The sequence below is a fragment of the Geotrypetes seraphini genome, chromosome 6 (genome assembly GCF_902459505.1).
Source record: "Geotrypetes seraphini chromosome 6, aGeoSer1.1, whole genome shotgun sequence".
Classification (NCBI taxonomy): Eukaryota; Metazoa; Chordata; class Amphibia; order Gymnophiona; family Dermophiidae; genus Geotrypetes; species Geotrypetes seraphini.
In genome coordinates this window covers 63,176,998-63,197,913 of record NC_047089.1, presented here as the reverse complement: position 1 = coordinate 63,197,913, position 20,916 = coordinate 63,176,998, and the positions used below count along the sequence as shown (strand labels likewise).

The 20,916-nt window shown below is 44.5% G+C and overlaps 1 protein-coding gene across 2 annotated transcripts in view; it reads left to right on the top strand.

The window, feature by feature from the left end:
* Positions 1-265: 265 nt before the first annotated feature.
* The window catches only part of RB1 (RB transcriptional corepressor 1), a 382,409-nt gene continuing 361,758 nt past the window's right edge, over positions 266-20,916 (top strand). For both annotated transcript variants that reach the window (XM_033948118.1, XM_033948117.1), the window contains exons 1-3: positions 266-480; positions 16,100-16,217; positions 19,441-19,556. In XM_033948118.1, coding sequence (XP_033804009.1) covers positions 341-480; positions 16,100-16,217; positions 19,441-19,556 — 374 coding nt within the window. In that variant the 5' untranslated portion in view covers positions 266-340. The remainder of the gene's footprint in view (positions 481-16,099; positions 16,218-19,440; positions 19,557-20,916) is intronic.

Here is a 20,916-nt window from a genome sequence, read left to right as displayed (position 1 = left end):
CCAATGCCACATATCAGCCAAGGAAGATGTATTATCTCCCTCCTGTATCACGGTACACAAAAGCAGTCTCTACTTTCCAAGAAACAGGTGCAAGGGTACTTGCTGCAGCGCTACGCTTAGGATTTCCACGAGCGCCTTTTTTGCCGTGACAGCTGATTGGCTAGAATTCCCGCGAGCGCCTTTTGCCGTGACAGAAATGACAGCTGATTGGCTCCGCCCCACTCTGCCGGAGCGTCACTGGACGGAAGTGACGTTTTCCCGCGGTTTGCGAGCGAACTTTAGCGGAGGGGGAGGAAGTAGGGGGTTGCAGTTTGTTGTGCATTGTAGGGTTGTTACTGCAATGACGACCCGCAGGGAGAGTTATGGTGCAGGTGTCATGCCCCTCAGGAGCCAGGGCAGACCTGGAAACTCTGGTCCGGAAGACTCTGCGTGTACTGACATGTCTGTCTGTGAGCTAGAATCTGCAGGCGCCCTGGAGAGGTGAGTGCCGTCCCTGCGGACACGGGAGGCGAGGAATTCTCCTCAAATCATTTAGCATTCAGCTATCAATTCCTCTATTTTAATCAGAATTTTTTTCTTGCCTCATCTATCCATCTATTGCATTTCCTTATGCTGCCAGCTTCTATTTCAATCTGTCTAGTTTCACATTTTTCCTTTCTCCTCATTTGCCCACTATCTACTTTCCTGTCAATCCACTTTCTCTCTGCCAGCTTGCTTCCCCTTAACTCTCTATCTTTCTTCAGCTACCCTCCATTCTTTTACCTTCTCTGTTTTACTGTCTATTTAATTTCTTGCCTCTCATTTTTTACTTTCAGTAGTTATTTCAGCTCTCTCCTTGTTGCTCTGTTCCTTTAATTGCCTACCCTTTCTGTATCTATTAATTTAGTTTAATCTTTCTTCCAAATAAGTTTCCAACCATACAACAGAAAAGAACAAAACTTTCAGAAACTACAATGAAGTTTGAGGTATTGAGTGAATACTCTGGATATTTGCTTATTAGTTTCTTCTTGAATTATTCTTTTTATATTAGTGTTAACGCTGAGATATGATGCAAGGGCTGCTGTCGTCAAGACTTTTCAAAAGTTAGGTACTGGTTCCTGCATGTTTACTGTCAGAGTCTGAGCCCCTCCCCAAAATTATTTTTCATTCACCCACCTGTTCAGTAGTGCAGATCATTTCTAGAGATTGCTTTGTGCTTTCAAATAAACTATAAAAGAAACGTTTCTTAGGATAACAAAGATCAGATTGATTTAGGAAGTGCTTTAGCTGTTGTTTAGGCTGATTTATTTATTTATTCAGTTTTCTATACCGTTCTCCCAGGGGAGCTCAGAACGGTTCACATGAGTTTATTCAGGTACTCAAGCATTTTTTCCTGTCTGTCCCGGTGGGCTCACAATCTATTTAATGTACCTGGGGCAATGGGGGGATTAAGTAACTTGCCCAGGGTCACAAGGAGTAGCTTGGGTTTGAACCCACAACCTCAGGGTGCTGAAACTTTAACCACTGCACCACACTCTCATTATTTGCTATGTGGGTTTTGGAAAGCTGTAAAGTTCAGACTTTTCAAATATTAATACAGTGGTATCTTGGAATCCGAACTTAATCTGTTCCAGAGCCCTATTCAAGTTCCAAGACAATTTTTCCCATTAAAAATAATAGAAACTGGATTAATCCATTCCTTGGTCCCACAAACTCAGATTTTCCAATAAATTTAACAGAGGCAGCAAGATCGGGCCCCCCGCTGGCATAGGTAGCAAGATCGGCAACTGCAAGCGGTGCTCAGCCCAAAGCTTTCCTCCCAGGCGGAAACAGGAAGCTGCGTCAGAGGGGAAGCTTTGGGCTGAGCACTGCTTGCAGTTCCTGTACGTTCAGATTCCAAAGCAGAGTTTGAATTCCGGGGCAAAATTTAATTTAAAAAAAAGTTTGTATTCCAAGTTGTTCAAGTTTTGGGGCGTCTGGATTCCGAGGTACCACTGTGTTTTATTTTAAAAACTGGTTTCAAAGGCTGAAAAGGGTTAGGACATATTTCTTCTGCCAACACTACAGGATACTTGTCCAATCAAAAATACTGTCAGTGCTAGACTACAGTAAAGTACTTTTCACAAGGATTATCAAAGAAACAAAAGAAAAGACTACAACAAATACAAAACACAGTAGCAAGACTCAAATTCTACAGGTCGAGGTTTGACCATGTCACACCATGACTGATTGAATTACAATACATTGACTCCCTGTAGACAAACAAATCGAATTCAAGACCCTACTACATGGTGAATCTCCCAAAAGCTTCCCAGATACACAGAATTACTCAGAAGACTGACTGATCAACACAACACAAACTGCCTGACACTATCCTTCCCATCTCTGAAAGAAATAAGTATAAGCACCAACATAACAACTCCTTTGGATACCAAGTTTCAAAAATGTGGAACACATTATCGACTCAGACCCATTCTGCCCCCACATTGCTCAATTCCACCAATCCCTAAAACATGGCTTTTCCAAAAATCATGGCTAGTCTAACCTGACCCAACACCTGAACCATACACAAAGGACAAGATGAGAAAAGATCACAGATCAATCCACCATGCAACACCAACATCTAAAAAAAAATAATCAATATAAAACACATATATAGGATTTACCACTACTACTACTATCACTTTGCATGCTGAGAATAAGATGAATTGCATGACTCATACACTGACTGTATCACTACTGTTATACCATTGACTGTATGAGGGGGTACTGAGCAGTTCTCAGCCCAATGAACCAACTTCCTAATTTCTAAGCATTATTTTGCCACTGTAGCTGAAAGAGTGTTATCTTATTTTGTTACATGCCAATTTGCATCGAAATTCTATGTTCTGACATTGTTTGAACCATATTCACGTCATTCTCTCTTGGTTGGGCTGAGAACTTTACAGCACCCCCTCATATCCTGACTCAAGATGACTGGAATTATTTTATATGCTGATATATCAATGATCATGCAACCTTGACTATCTGTTTGTAACTCACCCTGAACTTTGCGTAGGAGGATTTGGAGAGATATAAACCCCACAAATAACATTGCTTTTATGAACGCATAGCTTGGGTTTTACTGCCAGCAGCAGTGGTAACTGCTATGAGCGTCGGAGCAGTTACCGCTGCTGCCAGCGCTAAAATATGAGCTATGCGTTCATAAAAGAGAGGGTTATTTATTTATTTTATTCATTTTCTATCCTGTTCTCCCCAGTGAACTCAGAACAGGTTACAGGTTAACATACACAATATACAGTTAATGGATTACAATTTGCCATAGTTACAGTACAAGTTTTTTTCAATACAAGATTTTATCCTAAAACTTGACACATGCTAGGGATCTAATACCAATATACAGTTTACAGGTTTCAATTTGCCATAGTTACACTGCAAGATTTCTCAATACAAGGTTTTATCCTAACGCAACATATACTGTGGATCTAGTACTAATACTGTATACATTTCTTTGTAATCCTCTGGCCATAGGCAGGGGAGTTAGGTGAAGAGGTACGTTTTTATTGTTTTCCTAAAGTTCTGGAGTCCTTCAAAGGATCTGATCTGTGGAGGTAGTTGATTCCAGTGGCTCGGTGTGAAGTTGGAGTGGGAACATCGTTTGGCGGTTTGCAGTTGAATGTCACGAACAGGGGTTGTTTAGAGACATATTTCATCCTGGGACTGAATTGACTTGTTTGGAACAAATGGAGGAAACTTGGTTGTCATGTAGTCTGGTGCCATATCATGCAAGGATTTGAATGCTAGCATCAGGCCCTTGAAGACACAACTGGTGCCATAGTAAGGGTAGGAGGCACCTGGTGCGGTGGCACTGTTCCTGCGCCCTCCTCTTCATGCCCCTCCCCTGGCCTGTACCTTTAAATCTTCCCAGCGTGCTCCTCACGCCAGTGTTGAATTTCCCTCTGAGGTCACTTCCTGGCCTCATGTCCCGGAAGTGATTCAGAGGAGAACCAGGCTGGTGCGAGCAACAGGCAGAAGTTGCTTATGCTAGCAAAGATAATACAGAGGTACTGGGTGGGGGGAAGGATGGCATGAGTGTGCTGGGGCAGAGAGGTGCCCCCACTGACTCAGCATCTGGAGTGGTCTGCAGCACCTCTCTTGCTATGCCACTGGACACATCGTTTGGCTAGGGATAGCCAGTTAGCTGATGATAGAGTTTGGGAGACAGAGTTGCGGACATGGAGGTTTTTTATGTTTAAATGTGTTTATTCAATTTCAACGTTCAGAAAACAGCAACAACCATAGAAAAAACAATGCAGAATACAGACATATTTGCACAAAATCCAAATCGCCCCCCCCCCCTAACCCCCCCCCCCAACAAAAACCCAAACAGAAAATCCCTGGAGAGAAAAAAGTGCAGAATAAATCAATTATGAGTTCAAGAGTTTGTTCCGGGCCACCGAGGTAAGGATCATCCAAAATCGCTCCCAAATCACAGTAAATCTGCGCCCCGGTCCCGAGTCGAGATCAATCAAATGTCTACGTTCCAAGGAGGCCTGGATGATCATCAATGATTTCCATTGACTGTAAGTCGGGGCATTGCTAGCCAGCCACTGTATTAGTATAGCCTTTTTACCAAATAATATAGCTCGAGCCAAAAAGGCTGAAAAGCCTTTAGGTTTTGGAGAGACAACATCATAGTGTCCAAAAAGCGCTCTAGGGGTCGGAGACCACCGCCGACCCCAAAGAGCGGAAATATAAGATCCCAAACGATGCCAAAACTGAAGAACACAAGGGCAAGACCAAAACATATGGCCCAAGGAGGCATTCACTTGAGAACATTTAGGGCAGTGATGACTCTGAGAAATGCCCATCCTGTAAGCTCGTATGGGTGAGATGTAAAGGCGAAGGATAAACTTCAATTGCAGTTCCCAGTGCTGAATATTTGTAGATATGTTTCTCAAAGTTTTGACAACTTGCTGTATCTGACAAGAAGTAAGAGTACATTGTAAGTCCTCAGCCCAGGTTTCTGCTAAAATATCAAAGTTGTGGCCAGGTTGACTGTCACGAATGCCCACATGATGGAAACGAAGTGGAATCGGCTGCTGTGCAGAAAAACTGAGCATTTCAGAAAGAGTCTCATGACAAGTGTTCGTCAAATGATTAGCAGGCAGTGACCGTACATAATGACGTACTTGAAAATATGCAAAAAGGTCAACTTCAGGAAGTCCAAATGTATGTTATAATGAAGCAAAAGAGGCAAATCGCCCCTCATCTGTATACAATTGAAAAATATAACATAACCCTGAAGAGGCCCATCTCTGAAAGGACACAGAATGAAGACCCAGTAAGAAATCTCCATTCCCCCTAATAGGAAGGAAGGGAGAAATCTTTGGGGACATGTGCAAACATTTGCATAGCCAACGCCAAGTCCGTCTCGCAGGAGCAAATATGGGATATTTTGCCACCACTAGACGGAGGGCGGGGCCGTCACATGTAACAAATAACTGATATGGTAAGGAACCAACAATGAGAGTTCCAAGGGAGTGGCAGAAAAATAAGATGTACCCCTGAACCAATCATTAATATGTCTCATTTGACAAACCATTACATACCATTGAATATTCAAAAGACCATAGCCCCCCCCCTGTTCTCTGGGGAGGCACATCCTAGAAAAAGTCAGACGTGGTCTTTTGCCACCCAAACAAACCGCTGTATCCCTGTAATAAGTTGAATCTGAGTAGCATGGGACAATAAAAGGGGGAGTACTTGAAATTGATAGAGCCATTTTGGAAATAACACCATATTGTACAGAGCCACTCGACCCGCCACTGATAAGGGAAAAACCTGCCAAGTTTGAAGCATATTCAAAGTATCCCCCAATAATGGTGTCACATTGCAATCATATAAAGTGGAAAGATCACGAGGTAACCACACTCCAAGATATTTAATGGAGGTCCGGGCCCAAGCAAAGGGGAAGTCACCCACCCAGGTATCTTGTATAGTTGAGGGAAAAGCCAAAACTGTAGATTTTTGATAGTTAAGTGTAAAGCCGGAATAAAAATAAAACTCCTCTAAAGAATGTTGTACATGACTAATAGAGCGCCGTGGCTGAGTCAATGTAAAAATTAAGTCATCCGCGAAAGCCAAAACTTTGATCGTCTGAGACAAAAATGGAACACCCCTTTAGATATAGTTCGTAAAACCGGCTCCAACTATAACAGAAAAAGGAGCGGGGACAAGGGACAACCCTGCCTGATGCCCCTACCAATAGAAAAGGCTTCCGTTGTGATATCATTAACTAACAATCGAGTCATCGGTCCTGTATACAAGGTTTGAACTGCTCTAGCGTACCAACCTGCAATACCGAAATAATCCATTACCTCAAACAAATAACCCCAGTCCACCTGATCAAAAGCTTGGACAGCATCCAAACTGACCAACAACATGGGTATATTCTGCGATTGAGCATGAGCCATAGTCAGAATCACCCGGCGGACATTATGCACTGCCTGCCGTCCTTTCACAAAACCCACCTGTTCCGGACCTATGATCCTGGGGAGCAGGAGAGCAAGTCTATCCGCCAAAATTTTTGCTAGAATTTTAATATCAACATTAAGGAGGGAGATAGGGCGATATGCCTCAGGAGAAGTAGAGTCCTTACCCGGCTTTAGAATAAGTGTTATAAGGGCCTCAATGGCACCCGCTGGAAAGCTGCCCCCTGCGACAACCTGAGTATAGTAATCCCGTAAAGGATGACCAATCTGCGAGGATAACAATTTGTAAAATTCGGCAGTGAAGCCATCTGGTCCGGGGGCAGAATAATTCCTCTGAAGCTGTATCGCCCTCTGTAACTTCCTAAAGGCCAGGGGGGCATTAAGAAGTTCCACATCCGACCCAGTTAACTGAGGAAGACCGGAATCCTCCAAATAATCCCTCAAGAGGGGCCTCCCTTCTCGATCTCTTCTTTCATAAGTCCCCAAAATAATCTAAAAATATATTAGCAATCTTATCCGTTTTATGTCGTAATGTCCCCACAGTGTCCCGTAGACCAAAAATAAATTGCGGGTCTCTCGCGCGTTTAGTCAAGTTGGCTAATAATTTCCCTGAACGATTACCATAACGGTGGTATTTAAACCGCTGATAAAATAACATCTTCAGCATATGTTCATGTATATAAGAATTAAAGTCTCTATAAATAATAAATTCTCTTTCACCGCAGGATTGGGATTAACCGAATAGTGTCGTTTCGCATTTGCCAAATCACGTTCCAGACGTAAAATTCCCCGGGATAACCGACGATTTCTCGCTATGACGTAAGCAATACATTCCCCTCTAAAAACTACTTTAGCCGTGTTCCAAAATAATTCAGACTCAGATAAACATTGACTATTAAATTCCAAGAAATGTTTCCACTTTTCCAACAAAAATTGTTTAAAATGATCATCAGAAAACAAATAACTCGGAAAGCGCCACCGAGAGGGGCCCCGAACACTGAAGCCAACATTAACCTCCACCCAGATCAATGAATGATCTGAAATAGCCGAGGGGCCTATAGTAGCTGCATCAATATTAAGAAAAGATGATCTAGTTATAAGTATATAATCAATTCTAGAAAGCGTGCCATGTGCCCAGGATCTATGGGTATAATCACGTTCCGAGGTGTGAAGCAGACGCCAAGGATCAACCAAATCTAAAGTCATACACAAATAGGGAATACCCTGCCTGCTAGACTCCACCATAGGAACTCCCGGATTAGATCTTTCATAACTCTGATCAAGAACTTGATTATAATCCCCTGCAAGAAATAACGAGTCAGTCACGCGTTCCAACAGCAAATTAGCAATACGTTCAAAAAAGGAGTGATCATATACATTGGGCGCATATAAATTTAGCAAATAGAAAGAATAGGTATCCACAGTTATAAAGAGCAATAGAAATCGTCCCTGAGGGTCTTTCTCCACCAGACGGACCTGACATGGCAAAGATCTGTGGATCAAGATCGCCACCCCAGCTTTTTTCTGGGGTGACGAAGCCGCATAAACGGCCCCATCCCAAGACTTTTGCAACTTAGCGTGTTCAACATCCGTCAAACGTGTTTCTTGTAAACACACAATATCTGCTTTATGATGTTTAAATTGATTAAGAATTTTCGTTCTCTTAACAGGGGAGGAAATGCCTGAAACATTCCAGGACATTATCTGTATTGAATTAGTTAAGGACATGGGAAACCCAAGAATCAAAAAAATAGCTTGCCCGACCCAAGGTGTCCAAACTATCCCAGGTACCCAGCCCTACCCGGAACATATGAACATAAAAATTTACCTTTATGAGCAAAATAGAAACAGCACGTTGTATGGTCCCTCCAGCACCTTGAATTAAACAACAAATATTCCCAATAGTCTGAGGAACCCACCCAGCCACTGGTACAATGCTGAAAACATCAAGAAAAAGAACACTCTGCACAGGGATAGAGAAAGTAAGAAAAAAGAAATAAAAAAAGAATGCCCCCCCACAACTCGTCCCTCCCATGTCCACCCCCTACCCGACCACCCCATCCCCCCATCTGTCATCAACCCCTCCCTCTGTGCTAGACACATCAACAGAAACACCACGGGTGATTCTGCAGGTATGTAAGGGCACAAAAAGGATGCCTCCCCGAGCCCCGAGTCAACCAATATTACAATTACCAGTCATGTCCACTAACAGAAAGAACTAACCCAACATGTGCATGTTAAGAAGCGAGACAACGAAATATATAAATCCAAGTAAAGCAAAAGTCCAAACAAAAGGCCAAAGTGCCATTTATCAAAAACACAGTGAAACCAATGAGTGGTCTCAGAGAACAAGTAGCTTGACATCAATCAAGCTAAACTAAAAGCAAACATCCAATAATTGGGACTTTGGGGCTGCAGCATATTGGTATTGAGATAAGTAGCTGCGTCCACTGACGAGTCAAAAGAATGCCACTGGCCTTGATGGTGCAATTTCAAGATGGCTGGGTAAATAAACATAAATCTCACGTTTTATCTGCCAAAGTGGAACAAATATATATATTTGGTTTTCTTTTTTCTTCATCCGGGTGCGAGGGCTTAGGGCCTAGGCCCTCTCTCCTTTTTCTCCGGGACGGACTTTGTATTTTCTATGTCTCGGCCTTTGACCGGGTTTAAACGTTGCTACCAGTGCGGCAGGACGATCTCTATCACTGACCCTCATAGTCGGTGTATGGTCTGTTTGTGTGACAGTCATCAACCCGAGGATTGTGTACGTTGTCTGACCGTTCGCCGCCGCTGTGACCGGTTTCTTCAGCTCTTCGCAGGTATTGAACCGGACAAGATCTCGGCCTCGGCAGTCTCGACACCTTCAGCTTCCATGACCTCGACGTCGGGGGTGTCCTCGGGAGTCAAGACCTCGCCCTCGACACCTGTTCCGGCCTCGGCCTCAATGTCCTCAGGGTCTTCGGCCTTGAAGGCCTCGTCGGTCTCATCCTTGAAGCCTACACCGGGGGGTAAGTCTCCTGCTTCTTTTTCAGGTGCCATTCCCAAGAAGCCTCCAGGGTCTCCATCTCTGCAATCCGGGGCCCCCGAGTGTGGCTCCGTCTTCGAGGCCTCCAGTTAAACGTGCCTCCAAGTCGCGGGAATACTCACATTCGAGGTCGCCCTCCTTGGAGCGCACGGAAGCACCTATGAGACCGAACCCCTTGATCTTGGTGCCCATGTGTGAGAATATGTTAAAGTCCATCCTCACTACTCAAATTTCCTCTATTGTGGCTCAGTTGATCCCGTCCTCGACTTTGCCTTGGGTGGGCCAGCCTGAGCAGCAGTCTGAGACCCTTGTAGAGCCTCCTCGAGGCAGGTCTCGTAAACGGGTCTCTTCCTCGGATTCATCGCCGGATCCTTCTTCGAGGTCTCTGTTGCCTCTTCCTAAGCATCGCTCGAGGCCATCAAAACACTTAGCCTCGAGACTACCGAAGCATTCGGAGGTTTCTTCGAAACCACCACACCGCTCTCGTACTCGGCGTGCTTCCTCTCCTCCATCCTCGAAGCACTCGAGGTCGAGGTCTCCGCCTTCGAGGCCTGTGTTACGAGACTCGTCTCCTCCGGCGTCGATGCATTCTACGCCTTGAACTCCGAGGACGTCTCCGTCGAGGAGTTTGAAGCGGAAGCACTCTTTTACTCCACCGCAGACGGGCAGTGGGGCTTCTTCTGTCACAGTTCACTTGGAGTCGGAGCCTGTGTCGCAGTACTCCTGTGAGGCTTCACCATCATATTCAGTGGCTCCTCGGTCCCGCTCTGCCTCCCCGGAGGAGGCTTCGACTTCAAAATCCTCTTCATTCGCCAAGTTTGTGTTTGATATGGGCCAGGCTCTTCATTTGGATTTGCACTCGGATTCCAAATACACCCCAGAATACTTGGCGGATATGGAGTTATTACATCCTCCCAAGGAGACTCTGCACTTACCCATGACACCGGTCCTCAAGCAGACTTTCATGAGGAATATGGAGACTCCTTACTCTGTTACAGCCACCCCTTCTAAGTTGGAGTCACGCTATCGCACTGTTCCCTGTAAGGGCTTCGAAAAGTCTCAGCTATCCCACCAGTCATTGGTGGTTGAATCCTCCCTGAAGAAGGCTCACCCATCTAAGATCTCTGCAACTGTGCCTCCCGGCTGTGAGGGTCAAACCATGGACAAGTTTGGCCATAGGTTATACCAAAATTCCATGATGGCTAACAGGATCTTAAACTACAACTATGTTTTTACATCCTACTTCAATCATTTCTTGAAGCTGTTGCCATCCTTCTGTCCGGACTTGTTCAAAGCCCGTCTGGCGGAGTTCAAGCAAATCATTCAAACTCTTTCCCAGTTGCGGCTTTTCATGTTGCAGGCTTCTTATGATGCATTCGAGCTTTCTTCCAGGGTGTCGGCTTTTGCGTTTGCCATGCGTCGTCTAGCCTGGCTCAGAATAGTCGATATGGACCCTAATTTGCAGGATCGTCTGGCCAACTTGTCCTGTCAAGGGAACGAGCTTTTCGACGATTCCATTGAGGCGGCCACAAAGAGGCTTTCTGAACCACGAGCGCTCTTTTGCTTCTCTGCTTCGGTCAAAGCCCAAACCTTCTACGGCTCGAGCTTACAAACAACCAGCTCGTCGCTATCCTATGAAGACCACTCTGGCTTTCTCTCGCCCTCCTCCTAGGCGTCCTCAACAGCAACGTCCTCAGAAGCCTCAGGCGCCTGCTCCTGCCAAACCGGCTCCGTCTTTTTGACGGTCCAGTCTTGAGCATTCCAACATCCTTGCATCCAAATTCCACCCTGCCCATTGGAGATCGTCTTTCCCTTTTTTCTTCCTGTTGGGAAAGTATTACATCGGACCTCTGGGTTCTGACAATCATCCGTGAGGGATACTCTCTGCGCCTGCTTCAGGTGCCACCAGATCGCCCTCCAAGAGAATGTCATTCCAGATCCTCGCAACTTCCCCTTCTTCTTCAAGAGGCTCAGGCTCTACTTCGCCTTTGGGCGGTGGAGGTGGTTCCTCTCTCCCAACGCAATCTGGGATTTTATTCCAGCTATTTCCTGGTCCCAAAGAAGACGAGGGATTTGCACCCATTCTGGATCTTTGAGCCCTCAACAAATTTCTAGTCAAGGAAAAGTTTTGCATGCTCTCATTACCAATCTTATACTCCCTCATGGATCAAGGGGATTGGATGCGCTCACTGGATCTCAAAGAGGCTTATACTCGTATCCCTGTTCATCCGAACTTTCGCAAATATCTAAGATTCAAGGTGGGGGATCTTCATCTTCAATACCGGGTTCTTCCCTTCGGTCTAGCAGCCTCTCCCAGAGTGTTTACAAAATGTCTGGTCGTGGTGGCTGCGGCTCTTTGATCTCAAAGTCTTCAGGTATTTCCCTACCTGGACGACTGGCTTATCAAGGCAGCTTCTCTTCCAGAGGTTATTGCAGCGACCCATCAGACTATTACATTTCTTCAGAGTCTAGGGTTCCATATCAACTTTCCCAAATCTCAGTTGGTCCCGGCCCAGTCTCTGCAGTTCATTGGTGCGACTCTGGACTCTGTCAACATGAGAGCGTACCTCCTGATAGCTCGTCAAACAACCCTCCTTCGGCTCTGTCGGCAGGTGTCTTTTCTTCCGTCCATCTCTGCCCGGCAGATGATAGTCCTCCTCGGTCATCTAGCCTCGACGGTTCATGTGACCCCCTTTGCCAGACTTCACCTTCGCATCCCTCAGTGGACACTGGCGTCTCAATGGCAACAAGCACTGGATCCACCTTCTCGCCAGATTGTCGTTACTCCTTCATTGAGGAACTCTCTCCGCTGGTGGATGCTCTCTTCCAATCTTTCAAGAGGTTTACGGTTTCACAATCTTCCTCATCAAAAAGTCCTCACGACCGATTCATCTGCTTATGCCTGGGGAGCCCACGTAGATGGGCTCCGTACTCAAGGGCTTTGGACCTCCGCAGACCGTCAGTGTCACATCAATCTGTTGGAACTCGGAGCGATTTTCCATGCTCGCAAGGCTTTTCAGCACCTTCTTCACGACCAGGTGGTTCTGATTCGGACCGACAATCAGGTGGCCATGTATTATGTCAACAAGCAGGGAGGGACGGGATCTCCTCCCTTTGTCAGGAAGCTCTGAAACTGTGATGTGGGCAATTTCTCGCAACATCTTTCTCAGAGCTGTCTACATACAGAGACAACACAACTGTCTGGCGGACAAATTGAGTCGTCTTCTGCAGCCTCACGAATGGACACTCATTTCCCCCACGCTTCGTCAAGTGTTTGCTCGGTGGGGTACTCCTCGGATAGACCTTTTCGCGTCGCCCAGTAACTTCAAGCTGCCTCTGTTTTGCTCCCGCATTTTCTCGCCTCATCGTCTTGAAGCGGATGCTTTTCTTCTGGACTGGAGGAACCAGTTTCTTTATGCGTTTCCTCTGTTTCCTCTGATTCTCAGGACTCTTGTCAAGCTGAAGTCCGAACATGCCACCATGATTCTGATAGCTCCTCGGTGGCCCAGACAACCGTGGTACTCCCTTCTACTTCAACTCAGCACCAGGGAGCCTCTACTTCTGCCGGTTTTTCCTTCTCTGCTCACTCAGAGTCAAGGGTCTTTGCTTCATCCCAATCTACAGTCTCTACACTTGACAACTTGGTTCCTTTCTACATGACAGACTCTTCTCAGTTTTCTCAGTCTTTTCGTCATATTTTACTTGATTCCAGAAAGCCGTCCACTCATCAATGTTATGGCCAGAAGTGGACTAGATTTTCTTCTTGGTGTTCCACGCGTCAGCTACAGCCAATATCTTCCTCCTTGGCATCTGTTCTGGACTATTTGCTTCACTTGTCTCAATCTGGACTTCAATCTACATCTATTCGAGTCCATCTCAGTGCTATTGCTGCGTTTCATCAACCTCTCGATGGGAAACATCTCTCAGCACATCCTATGGTTTCCCGATTTATGAAAGGACTTTTTAATCTTCATCCTCCTCTTAAGCCACCTCCGGTGGTTTGGGATCTTAATGTTGTTTTGGCTCAACTGATGAAACCCCCCTTTGAACCCATTGACACGGCTCATCTCAAATATCTCACTTGGAAAGCTGTGTTCTTGATTGCCCTCACCTCCACTCAACAAGTCAGTGAGTTGCAAGCTTTGGTGGCAGACCCACCTTTCACGGTTTTTCACCATGACAAGGTGGTCCTCCGTACTCATCCCAAGTTTTTGCCTCAGGTTGTTTCTGACTTTCATATCAACCAATCCATTGTTCTGCCAGTATTTTTTCCAAAGCCTCATTCTCATCCTGGAGAAGCGGCTCTTCATACTTTGGACTGCAAGTGTGCATTGGCTTTCTATCTCCAACGCACTCAACCTCACCGAATGTCTCCTCAACTTTTCATCTCTTTTGATCCGAATAGGTTTGGACGCCCTATCTCGAAGCGTACCATCTCCAATTGGTTGGCTGCTTGTATCTCTTTCTGCTATGCTCAGGCTGGTCTGGTCTTCCTCTTCACAGTCGAGTGATGGGCCATAAAGTTCAAGCTATGGCGGCATCCGTTGCTTTCCTCAGATCAACTCCTCTTGAGGAAATCTGCAAGGCTGCCACTTGGTCCTCGGTTCATACTTTCACCTCTCATTACTGTCTGGATACTTTATCCAGGAGGGATGGCCATTTTGGCCAATCTGTTTTGCAAAATCTTTTTTCTTAAATTGCCAACTCTCCCTCCATCCCTTTTTGCTTAGCTTGGAGGTCACCCATGTGTGAGACTATGCTGCCTGCTTGTCCTGGGATAAAGCACAGTTACTTACCGTAACAGTTGTTATCCAGGGACAGCAGGCAGATATTCTCACAACCCACCCACCTCCCCTGGTTGGCTTCTTGGCTAGGTATCTGAACTGAGGATCCTCACAGGAGATGCGCCCCCTAGTTGGGTGGGAAGGCACACGCACATGCGCGCTTCAGCACTCGAAAGATCGAGATCTTCAAGCAAGTTTGCTTTTGAGGCTGTCCACTGCGGGGCTTCGTTGGTGACGTCACCCATGTCTGAGAATATCTGCCTGCTGTCCCTGGATAACAACTGACAGGCATCCAGTTTTTGATTTCTGAGAGGCAGTTTAGAAGTTTCATGATCTGGGAGTCATGGGTTTTTCCTAGTGGTAGATATAGTTGGATTAAACAACAATGTATTCAGGAACACACTAATACTTGAAGGAATAAATTGCAGTTCTCAATAACCAGTGGAGAAAAGACCTCAGTGTCACGTTAGATCAAAATTCAAAATCCTCCAGACGTAACATCTTCAAATAATAATCTGAAGGTGTGAACACATCCTTGGTCTAAAATACTCCACATTAATTCATTCAAAGTTTGAGTAAAAATATTACATTAATCAACTGTTTTTCAAATTAGCTGATTAGCAGGAGCATACAAAACTCAAAACAAGAAATAAATTGAAAGACTTATCTGCTGAAAAAATCTTCTTAGTATAGTAGGTAGGCAGAAGCTAAAGGTAATGGAAGGTCTGGAATTTATTCCATCTTCAATGATGTTAATCCAATGGACCCCTTCCAATATTTAAATAATTTCCCGACAAGGCCCCTGTTTCGCTATAACACGCTTCGTCAGGGGAATGAGCTAAAGCTTGAGCATAACGCTTCAAATTGGATGTCATCTGTGAAGGAGTGAATCTGTATTTGTGGGCTATGTCTAGAGCCACCAGTGTAATGCTGTATTTGATTGGTTTTAGTTTTGATAGTGCATTATTGAGCAGTTTGCTTTGGGATCTATTATTCAGGAACAAGGTAAACCATCGTAATGCAGTATCTTGGATTCCAGTTTCCGAGAGTCATGCATTGAGGAGCCAATGCTATCAGCCTGCATTTACTCTAATTTTTAGATGTTGAATATGTAAGGTATCTTGAGACTCGTCCTCTAATTGGCAATATGTGCACAAATTGTCATACCCAAATGATCAGAAAATGCTGTTGGAATCTTGGATCTTTTATTATTTATGACTGAAAAAGTTTATTTATATGCAGTGGAATATTAAACATTGATCCTTATCCTATCTGTCTCTTCAGAAATTACATTATTTTGCAGCCTTCGGCTAACTATGCTTCTATTCTTTTCTTATTGAACCCCTTAGTCCTTTTGTTTTTTCCCATATACGTTCTCTTTCCTGTATTTATTGTAGTTCTTCCCCCCTATCCTTCTTGTTCTATTACATTTACTTTGTGTTTTATTTGTCTGAGTATATTTCGTCTGCTTAATATTGCTGTTTTTAATTCTGTTTGTACCCCTATTTTATTGGTGTAAAACCGCTTACAACTTGTTTTACAAAGCCGCGTGGCAACAGCCCCAAAGCCCTTTAAATCTCTATGGGCTTCGGGGCCATTACCGTGCAGCAGCCGCTAGCGTAGTTTTGTAAAACAGGCCCTTAGTATTTTGATAAGCGTTCGATCAAATTTACAATAAACTTGGATAAGATAGGAGTGATTAAATCCTATTATTTTCAAGTGTTGGTATATGGTATAATTTATTGTAAAGACTGATGCATTAAGTTGGTGAGAGCATTTTTTAATCGCATTTTTCTTTTCTCACCTTCCTTAAGGCTTGAGTTTGAAGATGCCGAGTTTATTTCATTGTGTGAGAAACTAAGAGCATCAAATAATGTAAGAGAATGTGCATGGAAAACCTGGGAAAAAGTCTCGTCCATGGATGGAATACTTGTAAGTACTCAGATTTTTAAGTAGTATTGACAGCAAATTCAGGCCAAATGGCTTATCCAGACTGAGGCCCTGATGCACAACGCTCTGACGCCACTGTAAAAAAAATACTGTGGCGGGAGTGATTTTTATTTCCCGAGTGATGCTCTGCATGAATAGCATGCAAATTATATGCATGCTCTCTGTGCGGAGCAGCCTCAGTACAAGGTGGAGGAACTGTGCCTGAAGCCTGCTCAGAAGAGCAGTCGCTAGGCACAGCTCCTCAATCCCCCCTTCCCTTCTGTCAAAATTTTAAAAGTTTTCTTCTGGCTGCCGCTGTTGCTCTCCTTGCCGGCTAAGCTGATCACAACAGTGGAATCCCCAATCGGCTGAGCTGATCACAGCAGGGGAATCCCTGAAGCTGCTGGTTTTGGGGCTTCCCTGCCACTAAACTGTTTGGGGCTTCCCCTGCCTGCTTTCCGGTGGGCCCCTAGTAAACACATTGCCCTGGTAGTCTAGTGAAATCCCTCCCCTCCCTCCAAACCTGTAAGAATCCCAGTTCACTGGTCTATGCACAGAAAGCCCAAAGCAGAGAAATTTACTCTAATCAAGACATCACCACACTGATAATCTCTGCTATATAATAACTAATACCCATAATGTATGGTAGCCACTACCCCTTCAAAAAGAATACCAAAATCTCGCACACTACAATATACTGTAATCTAGAGCCAATTCCAACCTCAAACCAGTACACACAAGAAAAATACACACCCCAATTCCCTTGCATCTGCATCAATGCCAGATCCATAGCCAACAAGCTATTACTGATAAATGAACTGATCTCATCTAGAGATGTAGGTCTCTACTTCACAGAAACATGGCTTAAATAGACACAGTCCTGAGCTACCTCACCTCTCCCCTCCCTCCCCCGGGTATAACATCCTTCATTCACCACTGAATATAGGTACGCCACTGATAGTCTTATTAAATTTGAAAAAAAAAAGAAGGTATAATTAATGTTCAGTCAAGAAGACTTGTTCAGACTTGGTACTGACAACCAGAGAAATGCTCAAACTAGAGCGGACTTCAAAGGTACAGGGGGTAATCCTAAATTCAGATCTCATCTATACAGACCAAATTAAACACACTAATCACAAAATTCTTCTTCAGACTTAGGCAATTAAGAATGATCAGATCTGTGCTGAGCCAACCAAACTTCAGAACAATCGCACAAGTGGCCCTCCTTCCCTAACTAGATTACTGCAACTCCTTATACAGTGGTATTGCAGAAAAAGATAGCAAAAGACTACAGCTACTTCAAAACACAGCTGCCACATTAATTTTCCGATGGAGAAAATTCAAAAGTGTCTCCCCACTCCTGAAAGATTTACATTGGCTCTCTGTAAAGAAGAGAATACAATACAAGATAGATGGCTTTGTGGACCATGCAGGCTATGATGATAACTCTGCAGGACTTAGCGCAGATATCACTTTTAGGTGCTCCTTTCTCATTGCAAGACCTCACCAGCGGTACAAACTAGCCTCTCCCCCCCCTCTTCACCTGTGGTTTATTGATTAGTGTTCCCTCAACCAATGTCAGGGGAGTAGGTACTGCTTTTTATATACTTTCACTGTGCTGTCTCATCTTATGCATACACTTATACTGGTGAGCCAGTTGCTAGTACTGAATTTCCAGTTAACTGCCAAAAGCTACATTAACACATACCGTATTTTTTGGACCACAAGACGCACTTTTTACACCCCCAAAAAGGGGGTGGAAAAGTAGGTGCTTCTTATGGAGCAAATACACCTTCCCCCCCACCCCGGTACCTTTTTAAAGTTGCGGTGGGCCAGCGCGCTCTCCTGCTGGACGGCTGTCTTTGGTAGCAGAGCAGCGCGACGCAGGAGCGCAACCTGTACGCTTCCTGCCTGGTCCTGCGCTGCTCAGTGATTGGCTGATGTCAGTTCTCTGAGCAGCGCAGGACAAGGCAGGAAGCGCAAAGGTTGCGCTCCTGTGTCGTGCCGCTCTGCTACCAAAGACGGCCATCCAGCAGGAGAGCGCACTGGCCCACCGCAACTTTAAAAAGGTATCAGGGCAGCTTCGGGCTGTGAGGGGCTTCTTTGGCTGCGGGTGGCTTTGGACTATGGGCTGGCTTCTTCATCTGTGGACAGCTTCAGGCTCTGGGCTGCAGGTGGGCTGCTTAGCACCAGACCACTAGAAGCACCCCCCTGTAGAAGAGGAATTTTTTTTTCCTTTGTTTTTCCTCCTCTACAAGGGGGTGCGTCTTATAGACCGAAAAATATGATAGTTGCTCTTACTAGGCTTCATGAGACCACCTGTTCTGTCCACATCCTACAGTTGGTCCATGAGATGCTGAGGTGATGATCTTCTAAAGTGCATGTGAAATTTAAAAAATCTGATTCCATTTTACTGTTTTTGAACATACATTTCTGTTATTTGGGAATACTATTCCACTTTGGTTTTAATAGTTCAGATTGGGTTATATGGGTGGGTGGGTGAATTTCCCCCCCTAGCCTTCCAAATTCAAGCTCAAGGAGAGTTGCTTAGAGGTGTAGCAACTATGTCCTTGCTTAAGAAGGCTTAAAGTCTAAATTTTGTATCTGAGGAGGGTTAAGTGATTTGTCCAAGGTCACAAGTAATGTTGGTGGAAGAAGCAGGATTTGAATTCTGGCTTATCTGGTTCTCAGCTTGCTGCTGTAATAACTAAGGATAAGGTGTTGGCATGCTAATGTGTGGAAATAATTCTTTATTGACCTTTATTCCACTCATTAGCTTTATATACATTTCTCCCTCCATATTCACGGTTTCAGTATTCGCGGTTTCGATTATTCACGGTTTTTAGCTTGCTGGCTTCTCCCCCCAAATTGCATCAGCTTGCATAGAGAAATCTCTGATTCCTTGCATTTACAGAGAAAATCACTGATTCCCAGCACTTTCTTCACCGTGTTTTTCCTCTCCTTCAGGAACAGACCAGGTCTCCCATCATGTTATTCATGGTTTCACCATATTCACAATGGTTTTTAATAGAAAACAGCGAATAACATGAAAAAGTTATTCGCAGTTTTTCTGTATTTGCGGTTCTGTTAATCCCCTATCACAGCGAATACGGAGGGAGAAGTGTATTTTAATTTGTTCTTTAAAGTCAGTTGACAAATACTAGTCACCTGCTGAACTTAATTTTTAACTATTTAGTTATTTATTTTATTTTAACCATTTCTGTAGGAGGGTTGTATCAAAAAGAAAAAAGAACTTCTAGGAATCTGTGTCTTCATTTCAGCAGTAGATTTGGATGAGATGACTTTCACATTCACTGAACTGCAGAAAAATATCAATATTAGGTAAGTTGACAGTATATTGAAGTACTTGTTCAGTTACATAATCCAGTTCTCATTACTAAAACAGTATCGCAGTAATGTGATTGTTTGTTTAGTTCTGTGTGTAGTGTTTGGCTAACAGTGGTGCTTCTCCACCCTAACAAAAAGATTTATCTGTTTGGCTACCAAATCATGGGATAAACATGTGAATATCTATAATGTTTATTTCTTCTTATATTATAATATCCAAAGGGGGCATTCCAAAGGGACAAAGCCTTCTCTTAACCAAGAATACTTCAGTTTTCCTCGGGGTAAGCATAGAGCCTGGAGAAATGTGGAAAATTTCCCCATGCCCTGGGAGGGGAGCAGTCTGCAGCATACAGGACTTATGGCAGAGGGTGAAGTTTGGATGAGGCCCAGCTGACAAAACAATACATTTTAGAACTAAAGAGGTTGGGGTAGGAAGGGGTGCCCCTCTGCTACCTGGGAAGATGCTATGAGAGAGAAAGAAGGCAGCCAGAGAATGTGGCTTCTGAACAGCCTGAGCAGAATATGGAGGTTTTAGAAGAATAGGAACTTTTTAGGAGCAGATGGAGATTACTATAGAGTAATATTGTATATACTCCAATATAAACCAAGATTTTTGGGCCGTGACACTTTCCTGCATACAACATCCCCCAAAGCCGCTATCCACAATACTTGCTCCCCTGGAGACACTGACCTCCTTGCATACCTACCCCCTACCCCCCTCCAGATCCACTGACTTCTATGCATGCCTCCCATGGAGCTGCTATTCTCCATGCAACCCCCCCCCCCCTCCTGATGGCATTGCTTTTACCCGTTGGTGGTGCCGCTGTGGTCGATCCACTGTTGATCCAATGCAGGGCCTTGAACATCTGCACATGCTCAAGGCCTGCCAGTTCCCACCCCCTCCGAGATTCTCAAAGAAGGTGGGAACCAGCAGGCCTTGAGCATACCTGAGCTGGGAGGGGGGAATGGGGGCTGACAGTGGTAACTTGGGGATACTGTCACCAATTGCCCAGGTTGCAAGCTTTCTGACAGGGAGGATGTCTTTTGGCTGGTGGGGTTTGGGGAGCCCCAGCCACACTAAGAGAACGCCAGTTTTGGGTGAACTTTCCCTCTCACCCATTTTCTTCCAGAATATTTTCTATAATGTGAAAAAAATAAGGTTTTTGTTATATGGGTAATCTTCAAATTCCCTAGACTGTTCTGGACAACTATAATATGTTGTCATTTACTTATGACCTTATGGTTCTTCGATAAAGAGACATGACCAAATAATTCTCCCAAGTATAATTTTTATTTTTTGAATAACAGTTAACCTGAAAGAGAGCCATTTTTTTACCCTATCAAAGTAGCATGA